Genomic DNA, 25,023 nt, shown 5'->3' on the forward strand with positions numbered 1-25,023 from the left:
ATGAAGATTAGAGCTAAGTTAATTTTTTAAGTTAACAATTAGTTAATTCTCAAACCAGGGCCTTATTTACATGAATATTATGAGGTAGCAGGCAAAATGTGTTTCCATTAGAACATTACAAAAAGGAATAATTATTGTTTCTAGATAGAATCAATACAGAAAATTTCGAATATGAAAATGAATCAGCCCTGGCTGATGTGGCTCAGTGGATTGAATGCTGGCCTACGAACCAAATGGTTGCTGGTTCAATTCCCAGTCAGGGCCCATGCCTAGGTTGTGGACCAGGTCCCCAGTGGGGGGCGCATGAGAGGCAACCACACATTGATGTTTCTTTCCTTCTCTTTCTCCCTCTGTTCCCCTCTCTAAATAAAAATAAATAAAATCTTTAAAGAAGAAGATGAATATAGTTTTGTCAAAATCAAATTATTTCCAGTACAACTTGAAAGAAATTGTCTCAAATATGTGTCAACAAACATGTGATTTCTTCCTTGTCAAATGAAGAATCAAGAGGACCCTACTCAACTTACAACTGTTCCTTCTGTTTCCTGTATCCTACCCTCCACTAAACAACCAGAATAGAGGGTACAAATTAGTAAATTTTCATCATTCACAATGTAGGCCAATGGGATTACTTTTGAAAAAGGTTTTCATTCTTACTATGTTTTAGCTAGCCATCCTAGTAGATATTTATGCCTTGAAAAGAGTGTAGGCTGCAAGATTATGGGACTTTTCTGGTTTATGAATTTTTAGCAGCCTTAGAAGTTGCACAGTAGAAGAAGGTAGAGTGATCCTTCCATAATCCAATTAGCTAAAAGCAACTGATGATTTATAGCAGTGCTGGAATTGATGATTTGCTGGCTTTTAACCAACAAGAGAGCAACGTGGGCGGCTCCTTTCTTACTGGGACTCTGATGGGCCTAGGCAAGATCTGGGCAGAGTGGGCAGCCTGTGCTCGGGCATCAGCGAGACTGAGTGTCCGATGGGCGGCCGTTAGGGTGACTTTTCACACTGGGACTTGTCAATAATGAACCTTCCAAGGCCTGCACATCGTGCCTTTTAAACTTGTGACTCACACTCAGAAACATGTTTTCTGTCACACAACCCAGCACACACACACAAATTCATGAGAAAATGCTTTTACTATGTGCTTTGTAGGCTGATGTTCACATTGTTATTTACTATTTGTGGAGACATGGGCAGGCTATCTAACTTCTTCAGCCTCAAGTTTTCTCATATGTAAATTAGAGATATTAATACCTATCTCAGTATCATTGTTAGAATTAAATGTAATGAACAAAAAGCACCCAGAGCTGTACATTACACAATAAATATATTTCTCTGTTTCCTTTATAAATAATATTTGATTACATTTCTAAAACCCTTGCCTTAGGTTTACCATAAAACATAGCTATTGCTGTTTTTACTTAAAAACTTGTTTTTGTGAAGTATTTTGATGAGACAATAACTTGAATCCTGAAAAGGTTAAGGTCATTTGAAGGCTTTAAGCTTTGGAATAATTGAAAGCATTCTAAAGCTGTTGAAATGTGTTTTTTTCATGAATATAGTAGCTATTCTTTAAGCCAGTTATTAAAGGAACTAATATTATTTATTACCAAAATCTAATACTTATCACATGCTTTAGGGTACAGGGATGAAACCACAAGGCTCATATTGAAGTGTATAAAATAAAAAATTGAAGAAAGTGATGCAAAAGAAGAAATCTAGTCTTTAAATAACAACTTTCTGATGCAGTTCCCTGGTGATGCAGATTTAGAAGGTCAGGGCATTACCTGAAACAACTCCAGGCTCAATATTTGGGAACACATGCACACAATAAGCAAGCAGCTCGTTGTGTGGTTTCCTCTGCAAGAGCCGGAGGTGAGCTGCAATCAGATGTCCAGGGACACCCACGCCTCTGCCCTCGCTTTTGGGCAGGAGCGCTTTGACCTGCATGCTACAGGTAACTGAGCCTTTCTTTCATTTCCATAATGCTGCCTTAGAATTCAAGAACCGAAAATAAAATTTGAAAGTTAGAATAAAACATAAGGTATAACTGACTCTTAAGAAACAAGAACAAAGTTTTATTTGGCTCATTATTATTTCTGAACTAATTAAGAGTAGTTTGTCATTTCGTCATTTTCAAAGTGCCTTCACACTTGAAATTTGACTCGTACAATGATCTTGGGAGTTTAGTGGATCACACATTGTTATCATCTTCATTTCAAGATGGAGAGACTGAGTTTCAGAGAAATTGCATTCTTTGGCTAAAATTTATACAGAGCAAGGAAATTTTTAAAATCCCAAACAAATGCTTATTCAACTGGTACACTCTTAAAAGATCCAGAAAGCTTGCCACATGTTGCCATAACAGAGACCTAAGGACACACCCTGCAATGCTCTTCTCTGTGCCCTCTGTCAACTGAACAAGAGACAGAACAAATGCGGTAACATCCCTCACATGGAGTTCTGACTTGGAACATATTAGCAAATTTACCTGGCTGTCTTCTGTAGTAGGTCCTCGGAGAATGCAGATGATTAACTGACTGGTAGATCTGACAAAACATCGTGTGAACTGAGCAGCAAACAACATGAGTTCTAAGTGCTTACCTACCTTGTAAGGGGAACCAAACCAGCAAGCTGCAGACTCTCCACCACATACTGCGCCGTGCCGCTGTGTCAACTTCCTCTAAACTCTGCAATAAATGGGGCAGAGTGGTCTCTTTTGAAGGGGGAGAAGTGTCAGCTCTGTGACCTCCTGTGTCTCAGTTCCTCCACCTACTCTGGAAGCCCCTCTGTACTAAGCTGCCCCCAAAATACCTCCCGGTGGAACATTTAGTGGGCCACATATGTCATCTGGGTTGTGGAGAGGTGTGAGTGATGTGTTGGTGGCACAAATCATTCTATTACCCGTGGGTAGTACTGGGAAGTCATCTCGTAGCAAGACTTTGGGTGAGAGGAGGTGTGAGCAGCAGATTAAAATGTCCCTGTGAAGTAATGCCACCTTATTTTTACTTTTTTAGTTTATTAACAATTATGATTACACAAGTTTTGCTGAAACCTTGGGAATATTTTATACTTCTAATTCTGACAATAATTTATAATGCTTATCAAGATCAGAACTCATTCATTTACATATTTGCTCATTAAAATAATCTGTATATCTTCCCATCCATCACCCATCCACTCATCACCCACCCATCCTTCCTTCCCTCCTCCACCCTTCCATCTATTCAGCCATCTAGTACACATGGTTATTTATTTATTTTAATATATTTTCTGATTATGCTATTACAGTTGTCCACATTCCCCTCTTTATTTCCCTCCTCTGCACCACCCCTCCCATCAGCGTTCCCTCCCTTAGTTCATGTCCATGGGCCATAAGTATAAGTTCTTTCACTTCTACATTTCCTATACCATTCTTAACCCCTCCCTGTGTATTTTGTACCTACCATTTGTGCTTCTTATTCCCTGTACCTTTTCCCTCATTCTCCCCACTCCACCTCTCCACTCATATTCCTCCATGTGATCTCCATATCTGTGATTCTGTTCCTCTTATAGTTGTTTGCTTAGTTTGTTTTTGTTTTTGTTTGATCACGTGTTTCTTTCACCTTAGTCTCAGTGATGGAAGATTTGGGGACATTGGAGACTGACAAGGAAGAGGAAGAACAAACCACTCAAGACCCTGACTTGACCACTGGTGAGTGTCCCCCACTGCATTTTAGAGTAAACATTTGACGTTTTCAGCTGTTATGAGTCCAATAATGTTTTTCAGTCCTCACTTTTCTTGACCCTCGTGCTGGTTAATCACTCCCTTGTTCTGTGACTTAGCTGCCCGCTGGCTTCTGTGACACACTCTGCTGGTCCTATGACTTTCTCTGGGTCCATGAGCGAACTTCCCTTCCTCCTCTCACTGCTAATGTACACATGTGCCCCTAACTGGACATCCCTGTCATTGGTTCTTTCCTGAATTCTCTTTTAAAAATGTATTTTATTGAGTATGCTCTTACAGTTGTCCCATTTTTTCCCTTTTATTCCCCTCTGCCCTGCAACCCTCCCACCAGCATTCCCCGCCTCCTTAGTTCATGCCCATGGGTCATACATATAAGTTGTTTGGCTTCTCCATTTCCTATACTATTCTTAGCTTCCCCCTGTCTATTTTGTACCTACCATTTATGCTTCTTATTCTCTGTACCTTTTCCCACATTCTTACCCCTCCCTCTCTCTGCTGCTAACCCTCCATGTGATCTTCATTTCTGTGATTCTATTCCTGTTCTAGTTGTTTGCTTAGTTTATTTTGTTTTTGTTTTTTTTAGGTCTGGTTGTTGATAGTTGTGAGTTTGTCATCATTTTACTATTTATATTTTTGATCATCTTCTTTTTCTTAGATAAGTCCCTTTAATATTTCATATAATAATGGTTTGGTGATGATGAACTCCTTTAACTTGACCTTATCTGCCCTTCCATTCTAAATGAAAGCTTTGCTGGATGGAGTCATCTTGGATGTAGGTCTTTGCTTTTCATAACTTGGGAATACATTTTTCCAGCCCCTTCTTGCCTGCAAGGTTTCTTTTGGGAAATCAGCTGATAGTCTTATGGGAATTCCTTTATAGGTAATGCTCTCCTTTTCTCTTGCTGCTTTTAGGAGTCTCTCCTTATCTTTAATCTTGAGTAATGTAATTATGATGTGCCTTGATATGTGCTTCCTTGGGTCCAATTTCTTTGGGACTCTCTGAGCTTCCTGGATTTCCTGGAAGTCTATTTCTTTTGTCAGATTAGGGAAGTTCTCCTTCGTTATTTTTTCAAATAAGTTTTCAATTTCTTGCTCTTCCTCTTTTCCTTCTGATACCCCTAGGATTCGTATGTTGGAACCTTTCCGGTTGTCCCAGAGGTCCCTAAGCCTCTTCTCATTTTGTTGAATTCTTGTCTCTTCATTCTGTTCTGGTTGGATCTATATTTCTTCTACTTGTCCAAATTGTTGATTTGAGTCCTGGTTTCCTTCCTTTCACTGTTGGTTCCCTGTACATTTTCCTTTATTTCACTTTACATAGCCTTCACTCTTTCCTTCATTCTGTAAGCATACTCAACCATTTCTGTCAGCATCCTGATTATCAGTGATTTGAACTCTGAATCTGATATGTTGGCTATCTCTTCATTGCTTAGTTCTATTTTTTGAGTTTTGATCTGTTCTTTCATTTGGGCCATAGCTTTTTTTCCTCAGTGAGCCTGATATGTAGTAGGGGCAGAGCCTAAGGTATTTGCCAAGGCAGGGCAAGGCAAGGCATTTTGCTGTTTGTGGCACTCTCTGTGGAGGAGCGGTTGAGAGGAAACAATGCTGCTTGCTTAGCTTTCTACCAGCTTTCAGTCATTTCCCTGGCTACCCACAAGCAAATTGGGTCCTTCTAGTGCTGATTCCCAGGTGGGTGGGTTTCTGTACATTCTAGGACCCTGTGAGTCTCTCCAATGAACTCTCCTGTGAGGCTGGGAGTTTCTCTCACTGTCAAAACACCCACAGGTTTTTTCAGTCAGAGGTTTTGAGGCTTTACATTTCACACGCTGGAACCCTGAATTGCGCAGTCTCTTTCACTCCCCAGTTGTTCCTCCTGGTTTATACACATGGAAATATGGGACTGCTCGCTCTACCATCCACTACCTTGCCTACCTTGGCCCTCCAGCCGCCGCCTTGCCATGAGTCTTCTCTGCCTCTGCTTCCCATCTTCACCCCTCCTACTTGTCTGGATGAATGTTTCTTCTTTAACGCCTTGGTTGTCAGACTTCCATACAGTTTGATTTTCTGGCAGTTCTGGTTGTTTTTTGGTTTTAAATTTTTTGTCATACTTCTTTGGGTTGTGAGAGGAGGCATAGTGTATATACCATTTTGGAGGCATAGTGTATGCCTCCATTTTGGCCAGAAGTGCCCTAGCACACACTGTTTTAAGAGAGAGTCAGATAGGACGGATAAATTCTTATTTTTAGGACAATGTGATGTAGTGGGGGGTGTCAATATACAGATGAACAATATTGGTATTTAATCTTCAATAATTGAACAAATTGAGATAGACTTGATTTCACTTTTCCAGGGGCACATAGCGACATACTAATAAGCTTATGTTTGGAAAATAGAGGCTAGTCTGTAATGTTTGGAAAATTATAAAGGAAATGATATTTACTGGTTGTAATTAATGTGAGTGTTAATATTCTGCATATGTGTCAATCATTTGGATAGGAAAAATTCTATCCATCAAAAGTGTCTTCAGGCCTGGCTGGTGTAGCTCAGTGGATTAAGCGCGGGCCTGCGAACCACAAGATCTCGGTTCGATTCCCAGTCAGGCCACATGCCTGGATTGCAGGCCAGTTCCCAGCAGGGGACTCACAAAAAGCAACCATACATTGATATTTCTCTCCTTCCCTCCTCCCCTTCCTCTCTAAAGACAAATAAATAAAATCTTTTTTAAAAAAGTGTCTTCAAAATATTTTACCTATTTCAACAGGTAGAAAGACAAAAAAAACAGAGAAAAGAGACCTTTCTTAAGGAGCTTAGCATAATCTAATATGTCTTATATTATATGGTGATAACAAATGCCTTGAAATATCAGATAAAAAATGCAGATGGCAAGGGTCAGCCTGGATTGATTAAATCAGAATTTCACTTGAATGAGCAGCCACCTGTCTATTTAATTAGCTCTATAGGTATCTGTACGGTAAGTGGAGGCAGTCTGGCTTCCTCACCCAGGTGTCTGGGTAGCTAGGGGAAGCAGTGTTCCCATAGCCTTGGAGGGTCTGATAACCAGTGTTCTCACAGCCTTGTGACTGGGTCCAATAAGCTGTTCCCATAACATGAACTGGGCTCGCATGTGCAGAACTGTTATGTTATGTAAGGTTTTGGCAGTTTTCCGACTTTGTTCCCCTCTAGTACTTACACAGGTAGGACTCCCTGCTGGGGGTGATGATGATGAGAGACACGCAATGGGACAGGTGCCATGATGGGTGCCACTCTGGGGAGCAGGGGCCACGACATGTGCTATGCAGAGACATGCAGGTAGACACGCAGCCCGCAGTATGCATGGCTCACTCACCCATGAATAAAGTCACACCAGACATTCCAACAGCTCCGTGAATATTATTCCACCTGTGCGAATACCATGGGCCTGCCTGGCCTTGAAGGGTGGCCGCACAGTATCACAAGGGAAGTTTGAACAATTCCAGCTGCGAGGGTGTTCTGGAGTAGAGACCAAGGGCTGTGGGAGCTGGCCCTGACTCTGCTATTTGCTGGTGTGGCTAGGGTCACAGAAGGTTCTCCTAGCTGTTTGTTCACCATATTGAGATATATTGACTTTCTTATGGAAGCAGAGAGTGACTGTGGCATTGCACCATTTTAAAAATAAAGAATTAAAGAGTTCGCCTGAAGTGGAACAATGAGTCTGTGGCAGAACTGACAGTAGAAACAAGCTTTTGGTTGTTTTCGAGCTTTTGGTCTGATTATTATTTTTTCCTTATAAGATTCCACTCCATGGACTCTAGTTTCTATAGTTAAGGGTCCATGGGTGTCTGAGCATTTGATTTTCTTGTTAATGCTGTGTCCTTACTTTGGGGCGAGGATTTATTTTTGTGACCTGCCTCCTTCTACCTTAAGAAAGCCCAGTGACAGTGCACTGAGGTATCTCTCTGGGCCTCCCACGGGAGGTGTGAATTGACCATGGCTCTTAAGTGGCTAGTTGAGGATCTCTCACATTCGCACCTGTCAGAGTGCTAGATTCCTTCCAGGGCTTTCTAACACTCCCAGTCAGAGCACAGGAGGAGAGGGTGTCCCCTCCAGTGCAGCGGGCGTGGTGTCCCATGCGGCATTGGCTGGTGTTTCAGACCCCGAGCCGATATAACTCGAATCTAGAAGGAGGTAAAAAACCACTTTTACAAGGAAAAAAAAGTTAAAATGCCATCATGAGGCTCTTTGTTCTAAGCCAGTGGGGGAAAAATGTTGAACCAATGTTGAACTAAATCCAGGTAAAGGGACTGCAAAAGAGTCATGTTGCTTCCAATTGTGGTTTTTCTGTATTTTTTCTGTTGGGTAAAAAATACACAGAAACATAAGTGAAAAAAGAATGAATACAGGACTCAGATGACCAGAGAATGAAATATTCTGAGACTGAAACTTAAATTTATAGTGCAATCTATTAAATCTATTGATGTGATGGGTTTTAGTGTGATACCCATGAGAGATTCACATAAAAATTTGCCAGGTGTTCATTTAACTGCAGACCAGTAGACTTTCTCTTTACTTTCCATTCTTTTTCTAAAACTCAAATTTGATGTTATTCCTCTACTCAGAACTCTCAGTGGTTTCCTTTTACCTGAAGGTTATAGTCCAAACTATTAAGCGAGTTACCCAAGGCCACTCACACCCTGGACCCCATCCACCTTCTCAGCTCCCCTGTCACCATGCCCCAGTGTGGACTCATAGGCAATTTTGGCTGTAGTTCAAGCACAGGTGTGGACATACTGTGCTGTGATTCACAGGTCCTCTGTGCCAGCAAGGGCCTTCTCTTTCTGGGGAGACTCACTTCATCCTGCAAGGCCTGACCAAATGTGGCACTTCTCAGAGTGTGTTAGTAACTAGCGATTAAGAACATGGATTCCGGAACGACAGCCTCAGTCTCCTCAACTGTGAAATAGGTGCAATGACAGCCCCCACACACCAGGTTGTTGTGAGAATTAAAAACATGAAATGTGCTTAAGTGACTGGCCCATAGTGACTTGCACATAGTAAATACTGTATGAGTTAGCTGTTACTATCCTATATACTCCCAGAAAAAAATAAATTCTCTACTCCCCCCCACAATAGTTTTGCATTTAAATCATACTAGTTTGTATTTTGATTTGCATTATATTCAGTTGAACATACATCTGGCTCCTTTGCTGGACGCTGAGCTCTCTGGAGTCAGTTTGCTCCTTGTTTACTGCAGTGCTTACAAGGCCTGGCCAGACACTTGCACAGTACAGTTGTCTCAAAAACAGCTCTATGGCCGTCTGTCTGACAGTAAGCTGCACATATTTGAAGTGGACAATTTGATAAGTTTTGACTTATCCATACACCTAGCAATTCATCACCGCAATCAAATATCCGTTACCCTCAAAAGTCCTGCCTTGCCTTTTCATTATTTCACTATTTTTTAAAAATTTAATGGCGGTAACATTGGTTAATGTAATTACACAGGTTTCAGGGGTACAATTCTATAATACCTCACCTGTATATTGTACTGTGCACTCATTACCCCAAGTCAAGTCTCATTCCATCACTGTTTACCCCCATTCACGCTCTTCTGCCTCCGCTACCCACTTTCCCTTTGGCAATCACCACACTGTTGTCTATGAGGGGTTTTTTTTTGTTCTGTTTTTTGTTTTTTTGCTTAATCCTTTCACTTTTCACACAGCCCCACAGCCCCTTCCCATCTGACAGCTATTAATCTGTTCTCTATCTAAGATCCTTCTTTTTTTTTAACTCTCGCCCACCGATATACCCACTGATTCCATTGAGAGAGGGAGGAAGTGGGGCCAGGGTGGGGGGAGAGAGGAATCAAACCCTCGGACTTTCAGTTTACAGGACAATGTCCAGCCAACAGCCATGCGGGCCAGGGCCTCACATCCCTTCCTAAAACAATCACTGATCGGCTTCTGTCACTATAGATTAGTTTTAATTTTGCAGAATTTCACGGAAGTGGCATCATGCACTGCGCATTCTCCTTTGTCTGGCTTCTCACTCGGCACGCGTGCTCAGCGCCCTCTGTGTCGCGGTGCCTGCAGGGGTCATTCTTCTCTGCTGCTGAGGAGCAGTTCAGTGGGGACGATGCCACAGACTGTCTGCGCGTTCATTTGTAGGTGGGCTTCTAGGCTGTTTACCACGGTAAAGTTCTAGCACTTATTTATTAAATTGAATCCATTCTAGGAAAACTTTAAATAACGGGAACTGGGTATGTTCCCATGCTTGCCTTTCATGATACTCTCCTAATTCAGAGAAAAAACTCAAGGTTAGCGAAAGCAGTTAAATCAAATTCTGGTCCTTAGGTGGCACTTGGCGCGTACACTGCTTCGTACAACCCAGACACTCGCTTGACCCCTCAGGGGCTGGAAAGATGAGACCTGTCTGCCAGGCTCCTCTCTGAGAAGTCAGCACACCTACGGTTGCACCCCCTCCATGGGACACCCAGGGTGGGATGTACAGGTCCTGTCCTCTTGCCTCAAAGTGGAGCAACTTGGAAGGGAAGGTTCCAGCTCCTGAGCTCGCACGAGATCCTGACCAGCTGAGGCCTTTGTTGTGACCGCATTTCTGTTCAGCTGCCCTCTCTGCCTGGTCTTGCTTCCTTTGCAGGTGTGTCCCTGGAGCGAGACCTGGTAGGCTCCCACACGCAAACCTGCCTCTCTGAGTCTGGCCCAGGGAACCTGATCCACAGCAGCACTTGAGATGTGAGTCACCTGAACGAGTGAATGAAAGAGCGAAGGAACTTTCCATTTGAGATATAAACACTGCTCTTTTTGCTCTGAAACCTAAAAGGATGTCTGACTTTTAATTCCTGTAGAGCATTAAATAGACTCTTACTTTAAATTTCACTGGGCAATGATAAGTATATCTTTTTCATCCATGGGTGTGATATTGAACTGGTCACAAAACTTGACAAATGTCACAAGAGGTTCTTGGACTCAGAGAATAAAAATGGGTTGTGGAGGAAATGCTGCAAGGCAGGTTTGTGAATGACATGCTTTTGTGGTTTTTATGGTCTTTCCGACTCTTTCGTCACCTCCACTTCAGCCTTCAGCCCATAGTGGGTTCCACAGGGGTAAGTAGCCCATGTGGCTGCTTAGCCAGGTGGAGGGAAAAGATGAGGTTGGAGCACAGTGGGCAAGGAGTGACCTTCTACCTATTCTAATGGAAAAAATGTCCACCGACCACCTTGTATGTGGGAGGCCTTGCAACTGGCAGCCCATTTGTCATTTTGACCCCATTTCCTGAAAGTGTCATTTGATGGGGTGGTGGCATAAGGACAGATTTTAGAGAAATAAACAATCATACTCTTTATTCCCCATCATCACCTTGATCAACATAGATTGTCAGGAAGAAAAAATTGAAAAAGAAGACATTTATTAAGTACGTGAAACTTTGACTGTTTTAGGGGTCACAAAAGATAGGGGGTTTCCCCATGTGCAGAAGCCACTGGGTTTTTGCTGCAGTTATGAGAGAGAACTGAACTTTCTTTTTGCCCTTTCATGGCTTCTGTGAAGAACCCATGGCCTTTCCCAAGGCCTGGCAGAGGGGGCTTCGCCTGCATTTCCCAGCAGATGCTGCAAATGGCTCTTTCACACCCAGGCCTGAGATTCTGGGGGCCCTGCTGTGACCTCACACAAAGCAGCAGGGGAGTTCCTCAGCGAGAGCAGCAGCCTTTGCGATTAGTTAGTGATCCAGAAAAGCAGCAGAGCCTTGTGGGGTGTGTGTGGGGGGAGGAGGCCAACAGACCTAGGCTTGCTGCCTGGGCCGTGTCACTAGCAGCCATGTAGCCCGAGCAAACAGCTTGCCCCTTGGCACCTGTTTCCTCTTCTGTGAAGTGGGAAGAACAGGTACAGCACAGGGTGACTGGGTGGTGTGGGTTGAACAGAGCCCCGGATGTGCCTGGTACAGCGGCCCGGAGACGCCCCTCTCACCTGCAGGCCTCACACGCCTGGAGCTGTGTCGCATCCCCACAGGGGCTGGGTAGGTTGGGTGCGCCTGGAAAAGGACAGAAACTGTACACTTCGGTCTCTACAGTCTCTGCCTAGAACTCATTCTAGTTAAACCGCCCCCCTGGTTCGAGCCGATTTCAGAAGGACACTGTGGTGCGGGGAAACGCACTGCAGGACAGCAAGCTCCAGTGTCACAGGACAGCAAGCTCATGCTCTCCCAGGACGCGCCACTCCCCCCGGTGTCTCCATCACAGACGAGGGGACAGCATGAAAGCAGTGGTTCGGAAGAGCCCAGGTACCCCCGGTTGCCTCAGGGTTCTGCGGTACTTTCTTTAAAATTTCTTTAAGAAAATATTATAAGCTATTAGTCCAGGTTCTAGAACCAGGCTGACAAGGCTCAAGTCTCAGCTCTAGCACTTACTAGCCATGTGATTTTGAGCAAATTGCTGAATCCTTCTAAGACTAAGCTTCTAGTTTGTTTTAAAGATTTTTATTGACATTCTTAGAGAGAAGGAAAGGGAGGGGGAAACAGGGACCAAGGCCTGTGGTCTCTTCGCCCAGGGACCAAGTCTACCACCCAGGCCTGTGCCCTGACTGGGAATCAAACCAGTGAGCATTCACTTTTGGGGTGATGCCCAACCACACCACACTGGTCAGGTCTTCAGCTTCCACGCTGGTAAATTGGGAGTAATACCAAATAAGTATCTACCGAATAAGGTTGTTGAGGAAATTTAGAAAGTTTACACATATAAATGACCTAGAAAAGTGCTGGTGTCACTTTGCCAGCCACTGGGCACCACCAGTCCATGGATTTGCGATGCCAGGTAAATCCATAGACTTCTCTGCCAGACCCCTCAGACTTAGAACAAAATCCGAAAGCTTCATCCTCATCTACAACAGAGGTTGGCAGACTTTGTCTGTGAAGAGCCAGGGAGTGAATACTTTTGGCTTGCAGTCCACATGGCTTCTATGACGGACTTCTGCCCTAGTATCCTGGAAGTAGCCACAGGCGATATGTAAATGAATGAGTGTGATTGTGTACTAATAAGACTTGATTTATAGACATTGGAATTTGGGTTTCATACGATTATCATGTGACACAAACAATATTCTCTGATGTTTTTCAACCCTTATGATTGTGGGCCCTATGATCATGGGCTGTAAAAACATCCCTAGCTTGTGGGATGTCCAGACATGGGCTGTGGCCCACGTTCTGCTTGCAGGCGATAAGTTGCCTGCATAGGACCCTGCATCTGCGGGCCTCTCCAACATCTTTTCTCGCACTTCCTGCCATCATTACCAAGCTTTAGTTCCCTGAGCCCTTCTGTTCTGACCCAGCTGGCTCCTTCCCACTTGGGGACTTCTGAGCTCCCTTCTTCCCGGAACCTTCCTCATTTAGCTCTTCACCACAACCAACTACTACTCAGCCTTAACTGTCATTTGACTGCCACCTGCTCGGGACACCATACCTGACCATCAGGTCTAAAGCAGTACCCCCTGGCTCACTCTCTATCACAAAACCCAGTTTTTTTTCCCCCAGACAGCATTGATCAACAGCTGTAAGTATGTATCTTGTCTACTTATGTGTTCATTGTCCATCTCTCTACTACCTGGGCACAGGTATGTTGCTTTCTGGTTTGCTATGGTAGCCCCAGCCTGCCACCCAGTCAGGAACAGTGTTAATATTGTAGAATGATGGGTGAGTCCACAACCTCAGTATCTTAGTTCCACACAATGAGCTAATAGTAAGTGTTGATCTTCTAACCTTGTAAAATGCTGATGAGAATAAAACAAAAATGTGTTTTTAAGACTTTATAAAGTTGCACAAAGGGAAGGTGGTAAATCATTAAGGCAGCCTCCTCGACAGAGCACAGAATTCAACCACACAGCCACTTTTACTATAGAAGCTGACTTATGGGGAGAACAGTAAAGTGATATTAGCATGAGTGAGGCCATTTTTGTTCCTTGTCCTTGATATTCCCCATAGACAACAAAATGGCTATATATGTAATTTTTATCTTGGCCTTAGTAAAAGATCTTATTTATTAGCATGTAGTACTAGGTACTTCATATTTGTTGTCCCATTTGATAGTCACAGCCATGCTGTGAGCAGTCATTCTGTGCCCATTGCGCAGGGGAGACGAGTCCAAGCAGTCCCGCCAGCAGCTGAGCTGGGACCCTCAGCAGCTCTGTGTGGCTTCTCTGGGACCGTGTCTGACTTGCCCGGTGACACACAGACCTTCTGGATTGCCCCGTTGGCACACTGGCGACCAGCTAGCTGAATGAACCTCTGTGTCTTTTCATGGCCAGAAGCAAGCCCTCTCTGGGGAGGGGGGAACATGTCAATTTCTGGCAAAATGAAGCATGATCTTTCTTCAGAAGGAAGGCTTTTTTGGTCCTCAACTTCCAAAGACATTTTGTTGATTTTAGCTTAAATAAATCCAAAGCACACTGATTTATTTTCTCTGGACATTTGCAGGTAGCCTTTACATACATGGGAAAAGGGCAAAACAAGTTTGGGAGCCCATCAAGCAGACAACTGAGAACCAGCCACAAGGCTAAACCTAGGTTGGCCTGTTGTGGGAAGTGAGCTTAACTGTTAGGGTTCTGCAGGAAGTTAACTTGCCAGGGCAGGAGCTGGTGGTGTCCATGAAAACCCGCATTCCTTTCCTGGGCATCAGTTTTCACACGTGGTTTACTGAAAATCTATTGGCTTAATGTACCCTTACTTTAAAAATGGGCTCTGTGGAAGAGATGAAGGACAACTACTGGTGGAGTAGAACAGCTGTAACAATTGACTACAGTTAAGTTACGTGGACAGAGAACGGCAGGACCATGGCTTTCGGAAGAGCTGGACCTCCTTTCCCTCCCACCCAAATTCTCTACCTTCTGCAGGTGGTTGCTGCAGGGCCTGGCAGGGGCAGACTGGGTGTGAAGGCTCGCACATGCGGCAGAAGCCCAGGGAGCTTCCTTTCCACCCTTGGGGACGAAGGATGCCTGGATGGCAGGGGCCGGGCCTCGGGGCTGTCAGAACATCCTCCTGCTTCCATCTGCAGCAAGGGTCCCTCGGGCTCTGGGCCAGGAGTCGTGCTCTTAGTGGCCACTTGCACAACTGTAATGACCACAGCAACCTAACCTGCAACCAAGGTGGAAATAGAGACCACTCGGAATTTACCATGAGATTGCTCTGATTGACTGAGGACAGTTTCTCTTTATTAAATTGCAAACAAGCCTCTTGGGTGGAGATGCGCCTGGGATGGGATGAACTCCTCACACCAGAGGGAGCTGCCGCTGCGAGGGCAGTGGCCATGAAAGCGCGGATGCCACGGATGGTTTACAAGTGCCGTGGCCATACAAGTAGGCGTGGTTTCTCATTTACAGACCTCCTTCTTCAAAGAAATATACCCGAATAACAGAGGAGAAAAGGATACAATAGCCTTATAAAGGATGAAGAAACCAAAAGACCTCCGAGAACGGGTTTAGAACGCCTGTGCGTTACTTGGGTGGTGTTCTCCCGCTGAGTGGCAATCAGAGAAAGGAGCAGTGTGCACTTCCCACATGTGTCCTGTCTGTACCGAGTCCAAGAGTTCAGCAGCGGCAAAGCTGCAGGTTTCTGTGGGAGCAATGGCAGCCACATCACACCGTGTTAAACATTTGTATGAACCGATTGCATATTAAGTTGGACTACTAATCACTTTAGCTCTAAACCTACATGCACTGAACATATTACATGGACTTCAAAATCAGGTTATTTCTCCCGTACCACAGAGGCAATGCTGCTCCTTCCCTGGGCTTTTTCTAATGGCTAGTCACTTTCTTAGGAAAATTCACTACGTTGAAGTATGAAAGAGAAGCCAATCTCATTTCAATCCTTTGTTTAAAGATGAAAAGCATCTGCCATCCCCCAAGGAAACACTTCCCTTTCATCTCTGTAAGTGAAGATTAACCTCGGGGATGCTGAGTCGCTGCTGTCTCCAGCCCAGTGGGCCAACTGCTTCCACTCCTCCGCGCCAGGCCGCTGGCACCTCTATGCTGGCACCTCTACGCTGTCACACATGGGGTGGGGGACCACAATGTAAAGGCTAATAACCTGTGCTCCAGTATCTGAGAAGCTACTGCACGTACCATCGTGACAGTGCCTGTGGGAATGAAGGAGGTTCATCTGCATCCTAACACATATTTTACTTAGTCGATTCAGAAGAGCACTTCAGCACTGCTTTCAATTTCAACCCAGGCTGCAGAGGGCCTACGTTACAAAGGAACGCCTCCTGTTTTACCACCCAGGGAAGCCCTTCTCAAAGGCGATGAGATAGGAACGTCTCTCACTGTAGCTCTTCAATCAGTTCCCAGTAACACTGGGTGACTGAAAGAGTATGCTTTGTTTAATACGAACACAGCTAGTCGAGTAGGAAAGATACATTGTGGGGATGCTGGACACAACTGGAGGGCCACCGATATGCGTTCCGAATACCACGGACAGGAAAGTGACCGCGTCAGCCTAGAATGCAAGAAATTAGCAACAGTGATTTACCAAACTGACATCACTCCAGAAAATATTATCTTTTATTTTTATTTTTGCAAAATCATCTTTCAAATATAAGGTTATTTTAAAATAATTCTTTGGTTAAAGTATAATTCAAATAAAAAGTAGAAACTCCTAGAAGCCCTTCCTACGGGGTCAACAACACCTTCCTCTTCCAGCCACCAGAATGGCCATTTAATCGGCCACTCAGATTGCATGAATCCGAATGTCATGGAAAACCCTGTGCTCGGAAGTCCAAGCCGGGGTGAAGCAGTGAGCTCCGAGCCACCCTTGTGGCAATGGAGATGGGGCCTGGGAACCTGAAATTCTAGCTTGTACGTGGAAATGTGCAGACTGTTCTTGTTCAGGGAGGCATAGATGGGGCATTTTAAAACCACAGAAACCCAAACCCCAGCGCTGATGAACACCAGGGCAGGAGAGGACCCACGCAGCCCCTGGTACACGCAGCAGGATGTTTTGCTCTCAATCCCACATTAAATCCTCCGGCTAATCCCTTCTCAGTTTGTCTCAGACAACTTCCCACATTAAAAACCCCCCTCTCTACAGGAAACCATTCGGTGTTTGTCCCTGGCATGTCCTTCCTCCTTTCCTTTCTTCTCCCACCCGACCCCACCAACCTCTGTTCTTAGTAAGCCCGAGGCTCAGATCAAAACAACCAGTCTAGACTTCAGGTTGTAATACCAACCCAGAGCATTTGGGTGAGAACGAAATCATGTTTCTCCTGTTATTCAACATGATTTCCAAAGAATTTCTTATTTGGAGCTCAAGTTTAGTTGTTTAAATAGGTAGATGTGAAAAGAGAATTTATTGTGAGTTCAGATATTCAGGGCATTTTAAAAAAGCAATCTAGATTATTACAAAAGAGGAATAAACTCTTGGTTTACTCAGGGTTTTCCACCCAAATTATTCAGAAAACCATTTCAGACTTCTGCCTCCTTTTGCCCATGCAGACAACAGCCCAAGGCTCTGTCTGCTTTGGACTAAGGACCGTGGATGGTGGCCCAGCTACCCCAACCCATCAGGTTGCCACAGGATGCAGACAAACCAGAGGGAGGGAGAGGACGGCCCGTTCTGCCCTGTGTAAGTACAGACACAGCCCAGACACACTGCCGCTATTTTCAAGGAAACTGCATGAGAGGTATTCAGGCGTGATTCTGAGCATTGAACAACCATGAAAATTTGTTCAGAATGTAATAAACATTAGAGATCTGATTCACTTCCTTACCGATAAAAGAATGAATGGCAGCAATATTATATGAACTGTAATGTGACGTTTCTCTTAAACCCCTTAATGAGAGTATTTCACCAATTTTAAGGCTAAAACATTTATATTAATGATGTCAGCATAGAGTTACTTCTATACTCAGAAGCTGGATGCTGTTTGTGCAATGCCAGAAGAAATCAAGAATTGCTCCCTAAAATGTAAAATTTATGACGTTTCTTTAAGTGAGTTTTAACCCCCCCCCCCCCAACTACAATCCTCCTGCTGATTAACACACATGGACAGCATCCTTTCACTCCTCTTCTTTCCAGGGAATCATCACATCCCCATTCCCAAGAGGTGCATAGACCTCTTATTTATTTATTTTTAGAACGATGGGAGGGGAGGGAGAAAGAGGAGAGAAACATCAGTGTATGGTTGCCTCTCTGTGCCCTGACTGGGAATTGAACTGGCGACCCTTCAGTTTGCAAGCTGGCACTCAATCCTCTGAATCACACCAGCCAGGGCTATTTTCTATACACCACATTTACTGTATTTTATGCATTTGGGTTTTGAAGTTTACGCAATGCTACAACATTTATTGATTTGTTTTGCAATAATATTGCTTACGTAGCTGGGATTTCATTTTGCACAAATATGCTACACAGACAAGACCAGACTAGTGCCTGCTGCCGTCAGCACTCTGCTCATCACACAATCAAGTAGACATTGATAACTGGTGTTTTGGCTTGATTGTCATTTATTTTCTTTAGCTAAACTGCCTCTTGATTCAGGAAGCAGGTGTGAAGGGAAACCACAGGTATGCTTCTCCCAACTCTCCTTCAGTTGCCCTACCTACATATTTAAAATTATTATAGAAAACAAACACAGAAGAACAGCCTGCGTGGCCGTGCTGTCATGACTGCCATTTCTGTTAGCTCCCTACTTCATTTGCATCCCTGCTACAACTGGTACATTTGTGGATGTCCTGTTATGATGGACATGTGCTGTATGTGAGTGGACAATGACCTCACCCTTGGTATGGTTTCTAGATGTCCATATTGCACAAGAATGAGCTTTTTGCTGACTCAAAAAATGTATGTCACACACACCCTTTCAAAACATCAACTGCCTTAACCCAGTGACCATAGTCCAAACTCCAGGGCCAAGGACAAGCAACCACTGTGATTCAGAAGTTGGTGGCTCTTTCGGTTGCAACACGGTGTTCATTCAGAGTCACTTTATATTTTGCAAGTTTTTTGCTCCCACAGTTGAATACTTCACACATTTATCTTATTTTCCTCCTGAGTAGCTAAAAGTGCTTTGGAGAGCAAGTGTGCCTTGTCCCCCACTTCACAGATACAGGCAGCTGCTCTGGAGAGACCTGACAGCACCAGAGGAACATCCAAGTCCTCAGGGCACATGTGCAGCCTCAGCGGCGCTGGGGGTCACACTGAGAGCAGAATTTGATGTGCAACTTAGAACGATGCTCTGCAGGGCACGTTTTCTGAGAGCCCGATGAGAACCCTTCTGAGTGGTTTTGTCTGACCAGAACATGGCGTTAAAGGGAAAGTCCCATCCCTACACTGGCAGCTCACTCTTACTGCAGATGGAGTCTGGACGCCCGCCTTCCTCCTGCATCCTTCCTCCAGCCGGGCTGGCACCCCCACGGGACGGCTCAGGGGCCTTGGCGTTACCCCGGTGGGAGGAAGGATACATCCTCTGCCTTAGCAGGTGCCTCAGCTTAGGGCAATGACCCTCAAAAGCCTTGTTAGCTAGGTAAGAGTCCAGAGATAGAGAACGAATTTTATCCCTGAATCAAGTTTTTTCCCTTATGCACAGTCTCATCACAGGAATTTTAAAGCATCAAAGGAAGTATGCAAATTATTCTGAGCTGTCTGCTTATAATGGGGTGCAGACTTTTTCACTGTTCTAAACACACAGAAAGACACTTCTCCAAAGGCGTTTTCAAGCCCTTTCCTTCTTCACTGTTGTGGTTCAGTCTTGTAGCAAGGTCTCCCTCCAGTTGAAGCCCCCAGTCGGCCCATGGGTTAGAGGAAGGATGGGTGGGTCTGTCAGCTGCCATATTCCAGTTTCTCCCAATTCTTCACAGGAACAAAAGCCCAAGTATGGAATCTGCAGTGAGAGTAGTAAAGAAGTGGAAAGTAGAAAATAGAGGTTAATGCTTCCACTTTTACCCAGACACGAAGATCTGCAGGTGGCCCTCGAGCATAAGGAGTATTCACAGGAATCAGTAAGGGCTTGCCAGACAAGCCTCCAAAACCCACAAAGAAAATGAAATGGGAGAAGCTGACAAGTTAGAGGGAAGGGTATATACACCACAAGAGGATTCACCAGAAGCATGTATTAAATGGTGAGCTCCTCTAGCTCATAAGCTTTTAAAAAATAAGAAGACTTGCAATTGAGTTTGAGCCAGTCTCTGGGGGCACATGGCAGAATCATATTCATCTGGAGGGAGGTGTGTGGGAGGGTGGCTGACAGAGAAGAACCCAGATGTGTGGGTCAGCCTCACGGCCTCTGGCTCACTGCCCTGTTTTGGGGTTTGCCTTTCCGTCTGACATTTGAAATCACTGCTTCCTGTAGCCCACCAGCTGGGACGCTTCCGGCTGAGCTCTGCCCCCACCTGCTTCATCCAATCCACAGTACTCAAGGAAAGCCAGACAATTTACTTATAATCTTCAGCTACTTCTAAATTTTAACTCTAAGAAACTAGGCCTAGGTCAAACATGTCTTTTTGTCTTACACAGGTCTAATAAAGCATCTTCCACAGAGTACCACTCAGTGCTTCTTGGTGGAGTGAATCAATAAATGCACCTTCCCAGCTCAGAGCACATGCCTCAGAGAACCTAATTATCAGCCAGGCATTGAACTGTTCTAAAATGACGAGGCACCACAGGCCCCCGGGAAGCAAGTGTGAATTACCTTTCGGACCATTTGTACAAAGTCCTTGGAGTTCTGAGGGGACAGGCCCTGAAGTTGGCAGGTACACGCTTCGAGGGAAGATGCATGGGCCACAATCAAGATGTTATTACCTGGGGGGGGTGGGGGAAAGCAAGGACTAAGAAGACCATTTCTATACAGACACATGTAAACTCTGTGAATGCTGGAAGCCAAGTGTTCTGGGCAGGGGCAAACAGTCTGGAGAAAGAGACAATTTGGCCAAACAATATTCTGAAAATGCTTTGTATTGTTAAGGTAGCTTCACATTATTAAAAAACCTATTAATATTAAAATAATTATAGGTTCATAGGAGGTTACAAGTGTAGTACACTTGTCTGTATGTGTATATATATATATGAAGCTACTGTTGGCCCTTGGACAACATGGGTTTGAACTGTATAGGTTCACGTACGTGCAAATATTGTTCACTAACTATTGTGAATGGATTTTTCTCTCCCTTAGGATTTCCTTAATAACTTTCTTTTGTCTATCTTACTTTATGGTGAGAATACAGTATATAACACATAAAACACACAAAATATGTGTTAGTAGACTGTTCGGTGAGGCTTCCACTCAACAGTAGGCTCTTCGTAAAATTTCTGGGGAGTCGAAGTGCCACGTGGATTTCCAGCTGCATGGAGGTTGGCGCTCGTAACCCTGTGCTTGTTGAGGGTCAGCTTTATGTACTGTATGATCACAACAGGGCTGTGCATGACATGTGCCACATGCATCATACTTTGTATCCATACACAATGTGTGGGTGTGTACACAGAGTGTGTACACTGCACACACACACACACACACACACGCACACATACTGGGAAGGTCCCGTGCACCCTTTACCCAATCTCTTCCGATGTCTTGCCTAATTGGCATTTTATCACAATCAGGAAAAGGACAATGGTACAACCCACATGGCTCACTTAAGTTTCCCCAGATTTTCTTAATTCTGTCACATGTGTATATTTTTGGAAATATACCACAATCAAGATACAAAACTGTCCTTTGCCTACAGTTCTCTCTGCTACTCTCAGTATAGTTCTGTGTTGCTGTTCTGGTGAGCACTGGCGACATTCTGGTTGGTGGAACAGGCTGGGCGTCATTACAGGAGGGTCATGGAAGTGGAAGTAGTGTGAGTGGCTTTGTGAGCAACAACTGACAGGTGGGAATCATCCGCAGCACTGTCGACCAGGGGTCTCCAACTGTTAACAGTTCAGTGTGTGTAATTCCAGGCTTTGCTCTAGGAAGATACATATTTTAACTTAAAAAAGCATTGGGGATGTTTATACCCTTTTGCAACCTGCCTTTTTACTAAAAACTTTATAGTGAATAGTCAGTTTTACATATCCTTAACTATTGTAGTTGAATGTTTATAAAATTCAATAGCAAACAGACTGGAGCCTTACAGGACACCTTCTGCTTGGTGGTGACAGTGGCAGCGTGTGTTTGTGTGGGTACATTTGTGTGTAGATGTTCGTGCTCTGGATCAATTATGGGAAGAACAGTGTGAGGTTAAAGGACTTGTAGAAATTGTAACAGGGAACCTCCTTCATAAAGTGCAAGATAAAGAGCTCTCATGTCAAATTCAAAGTTACTTCATTCTGCAACTAAATTTGGTGTATTCCCATGGAATACCCACCATTTTAGGTATTTAAGAGAATATTACAAATTTAACATGAAAGTATCTACAGGAGAGTCTGGAAATATTTTTATTTACTAAGCAAGTCTGGCAAAGCAAGTTGAAACATTTTGAACAGCTTATTAACCAAGATGGAAAAATGGTCACATATTCAAATACAGAGTCCCAAATAATACCACTTACCTTTACTTTTACATTCACTTATTATTTCTTTTGTTACTTGAAAACTTCTATTGATATAAGTGTCATAGGACTCTGAAACCACTAATTTGCTGACTGGAATATGAGGTCTGTAATAGAAAAATAAACAAAAGCAATAGAACACTTTGGTCTTAAGACAAAGCAACTGATATTACTCTTAAGTTTCACTTCAAGACCCTTCTAAAGTTTCTCTAATTCTATTTCTCCATTTCCCAGGGAAAGGGAAGAGGTGGAACATTTCCACCACATAGACATGGGTTAAAATGTACAAAAATAAAGGCCAGGGGTGCAGAGTGTCAGAGTGACCAGTTGAAAAATGAAACATTCAGTGCAGGTTTCACATGCAAGGCGATTCACAAACAAGTCATTATGGGCAACGAGAAGCAAAGCAGAAGTTAGGTCTCACTATCTATTTAGAGCACCAGATACTTCCTAAGCCTCTCTTCAGTAGCCTTACAAACAATATCCTGTAAGGGTAGGCTTTATTTTTAACATTTTTCCAGCTTTACTGCAATATAATTAGCATACAACATTGTGTCAGGTTAGGGGGTACAGCATGTTCATTTCACACACATATATTACAAAATGATTATCACCATACCTTTCGCTAACATGCCTAGCACGTAACACAATTACCACTTCTATCTTTGGGGTGACGGCATTTAAGATATATTTTCTTAGCAACTGGGAAGTATAAAATATACTATTAACTACAATCGACATGCTGTACATTAGGTCCCCAGAACTTACTTACCCCATACTGGGTAGTTTGTACCCCCTGACTGGCATCTCCCCATTTCTCTCCACTCCCTGGTAACCACCACTCTATTGTTGGCTTCTCTGAGTTTGGCTTTCGTAGGGTTCACATAGGTGGTATGTGTAGAAAACCCCTTGTTTGAGATCCTGTTTTCATTTCCTTTGGATATATACCCAGAGTCAGGATTGTTGGATCATATAGCAACTGTTTTTAATTTTTTGAGAAACCTCTGTTCTGCCTTCCATAGAGCAACACCAATGCACAATCCCGAGAATGCTGTGAAAAGGCTCCTTTTCTTCACATTCTTGACAACACATGACTGTTCCCGGGTTTTGATGATCAGCATCCTAACAAGTGTGAGGTGCTGTCTCATTTCATTGATTAGTGATGTTAAGCATCTTTTCATGTACTTGTGGGCCATTTGTATATCTCTTTGAAAAAATACCTGTTGGGTTCTTCCACCAATTTTTTTAATAGAAGTTTTGTTTTTCAATTAGTTTATATTCAGTATTTTGTATTAATTTTAGGTGTACAGCATAGTGGTTAGGCAACCATATGCAGACTTCACAAAATTGTCTACATGATCTTTGCTGTACCCAATTGTACATAGTTATTTGAATATTATTAACTCTATTCCCTATGCTGAACACCCAGTCCCCAACCCACCTCCCCTATGGCAACCAATGTTGTATGTTCTCTGTATCTATTCACTCTGTTCTTCAGATCCTACAGACAAGTGAAGTCATATGGTATTTGTCTTTCTCTGACTGACTTATCTCACTTAGCATAATAATCTCTAGGGCCCCCCAAGCTTTTGCAAATGGTATGATTTCATTCTTTTTTTATGGCTGAATCATAGTTCATTGCATACTCAGTACCACCTCTTTATCCACTGTCTGCTGAAGGGCTCTTGGGTTGCTTCTGTATCCTGGTTATTGTAAATAATGCTGCAACGAATATAGGGGTATTTATATTCTTAGGAATTAGTGTTTTATTTTTGAAAATGTGCCCAGAAGTGGAATTGCCGGGTCACAAGGCAGTTCCATTTAAAATTTTTATAAGTATTTTTTATTGATTATGCTATTACAGTTTTCCCAATTTTTCTCCCTTTATCTCCCCTCTACCCTACCCCCCATCCTTCCAGCATTCTCCCCACTTAGTTCATGTCCATGTGTTGTACATGTAAGTTCTTTGAGTCCTTGTTTCCTATACCATTTTTATACCTCCCCCCATCTATTTTATGCCCACTAATTATGCTTCTTCATCCCTGTACCTTTCTCCCCTATTCCTCCTCCCTTCCCCCTCCCCACTGAACTCCCTCTGTGTGATGTCCATTTCTCTGATTCTGTTCCTGTACTAGTTGTTTGCTTAGTTTTTGTTTTCATTGTTTTTCTTTTCTTTTAGGTTCATTTGTTGATAGTTGTTTGTTCATTGTCATTTTATTGTTCACATTCTTTATCTTCTTTTTCTTAGATAAGTCCCTTTAACGTTTCATATAATATGGGCTTGGTGATGATGAACTCCTTTAACTTGACCTTATCTGGGAAGCACTTTATCTGCCCTCCCATCCTAAATGATAGCTTTGCTGGATAGAGTCATCTTGGATGTAAGTCCTTGCCTTTCATGACTTCAAATACTTCTTTCCAGTCCTTTCTTGCCTACAAGGTTTCTTTTGAGAAATTAGCTGATAGCCTTATGAGAACTCCTTTGTGGGTAACTGTCTTCTTATCTCTTGCAGCTTTTAGGATTTTCTCCCTATCTTTAATCTTAGGTAACTTAATGATGATGTGCTTTGGTGTGTTCCTCTTTGGGTCCAGCTTCTTTGGGACTCTCTGGGCTTCCAGGACTTCCTGGAAGTCTATTTCCTTCACCAGATTGGGGAAGTTTTCCTTCATTACTTGTTCAAATAAGTTTTCAATTTCTTGCTGCTATTATTCTCTTTCTGGCACCCCTATAATTTGGGTATTGGAACGTTTCATGTTGTCCCAGAGAATCCTCAGCCTCTCTTAATTTTTTTG

General features: G+C 43.5%; 2 protein-coding genes and 1 long non-coding RNA gene across 4 annotated transcripts in view; 1 reads left to right on the forward strand and 2 right to left on the reverse strand.

Moving 5' to 3' along the window:
- The window catches only part of CRTAM (cytotoxic and regulatory T cell molecule), a 28,709-nt gene extending 25,858 nt beyond the window's left edge, over positions 1 to 2,851 (reverse strand). Inside the window, exon 1 of one of the 2 annotated variants that reach the window (XM_037029067.1) lies at positions 2,612 to 2,851. In XM_037029067.1, coding sequence (XP_036884962.1) covers positions 2,612 to 2,657 — 46 coding nt within the window. In that variant the 5' untranslated portion in view covers positions 2,658 to 2,851. The other variant, XM_037029066.1, reaches the window with a different exon arrangement.
- A 6,675-nt stretch (positions 2,852 to 9,526) lies between these two features.
- LOC118975221 (uncharacterized) lies at positions 9,527 to 19,239 on the forward strand. Its single transcript, XR_005064025.1, has 3 exons — positions 9,527 to 9,540; positions 10,252 to 10,256; positions 19,156 to 19,239. It is a non-coding gene; the product is annotated as an uncharacterized LOC118975221 (long non-coding RNA).
- Positions 19,240 to 19,277: 38 nt separating this feature from the next.
- The window catches only part of UBASH3B (ubiquitin associated and SH3 domain containing B), a 139,708-nt gene continuing 133,962 nt past the window's right edge, over positions 19,278 to 25,023 (reverse strand). Inside the window, exons 12-14 of the mRNA XM_037029051.1 lie at positions 22,231 to 22,337; positions 20,391 to 20,500; positions 19,278 to 19,583 (exon numbers count right to left, since the gene is read on the reverse strand). Of these exons, the coding sequence (XP_036884946.1) occupies positions 19,446 to 19,583; positions 20,391 to 20,500; positions 22,231 to 22,337 (355 nt within the window). The 3' untranslated portion in view covers positions 19,278 to 19,445. The remainder of the gene's footprint in view (positions 19,584 to 20,390; positions 20,501 to 22,230; positions 22,338 to 25,023) is intronic.

Source organism: Sturnira hondurensis, unplaced genomic scaffold (genome assembly GCF_014824575.4).
Source record: "Sturnira hondurensis isolate 20B ecotype Veracruz unplaced genomic scaffold, ASM1482457v3 Scaffold0020184, whole genome shotgun sequence".
NCBI classification, from domain to species: domain Eukaryota; kingdom Metazoa; phylum Chordata; class Mammalia; order Chiroptera; family Phyllostomidae; genus Sturnira; species Sturnira hondurensis.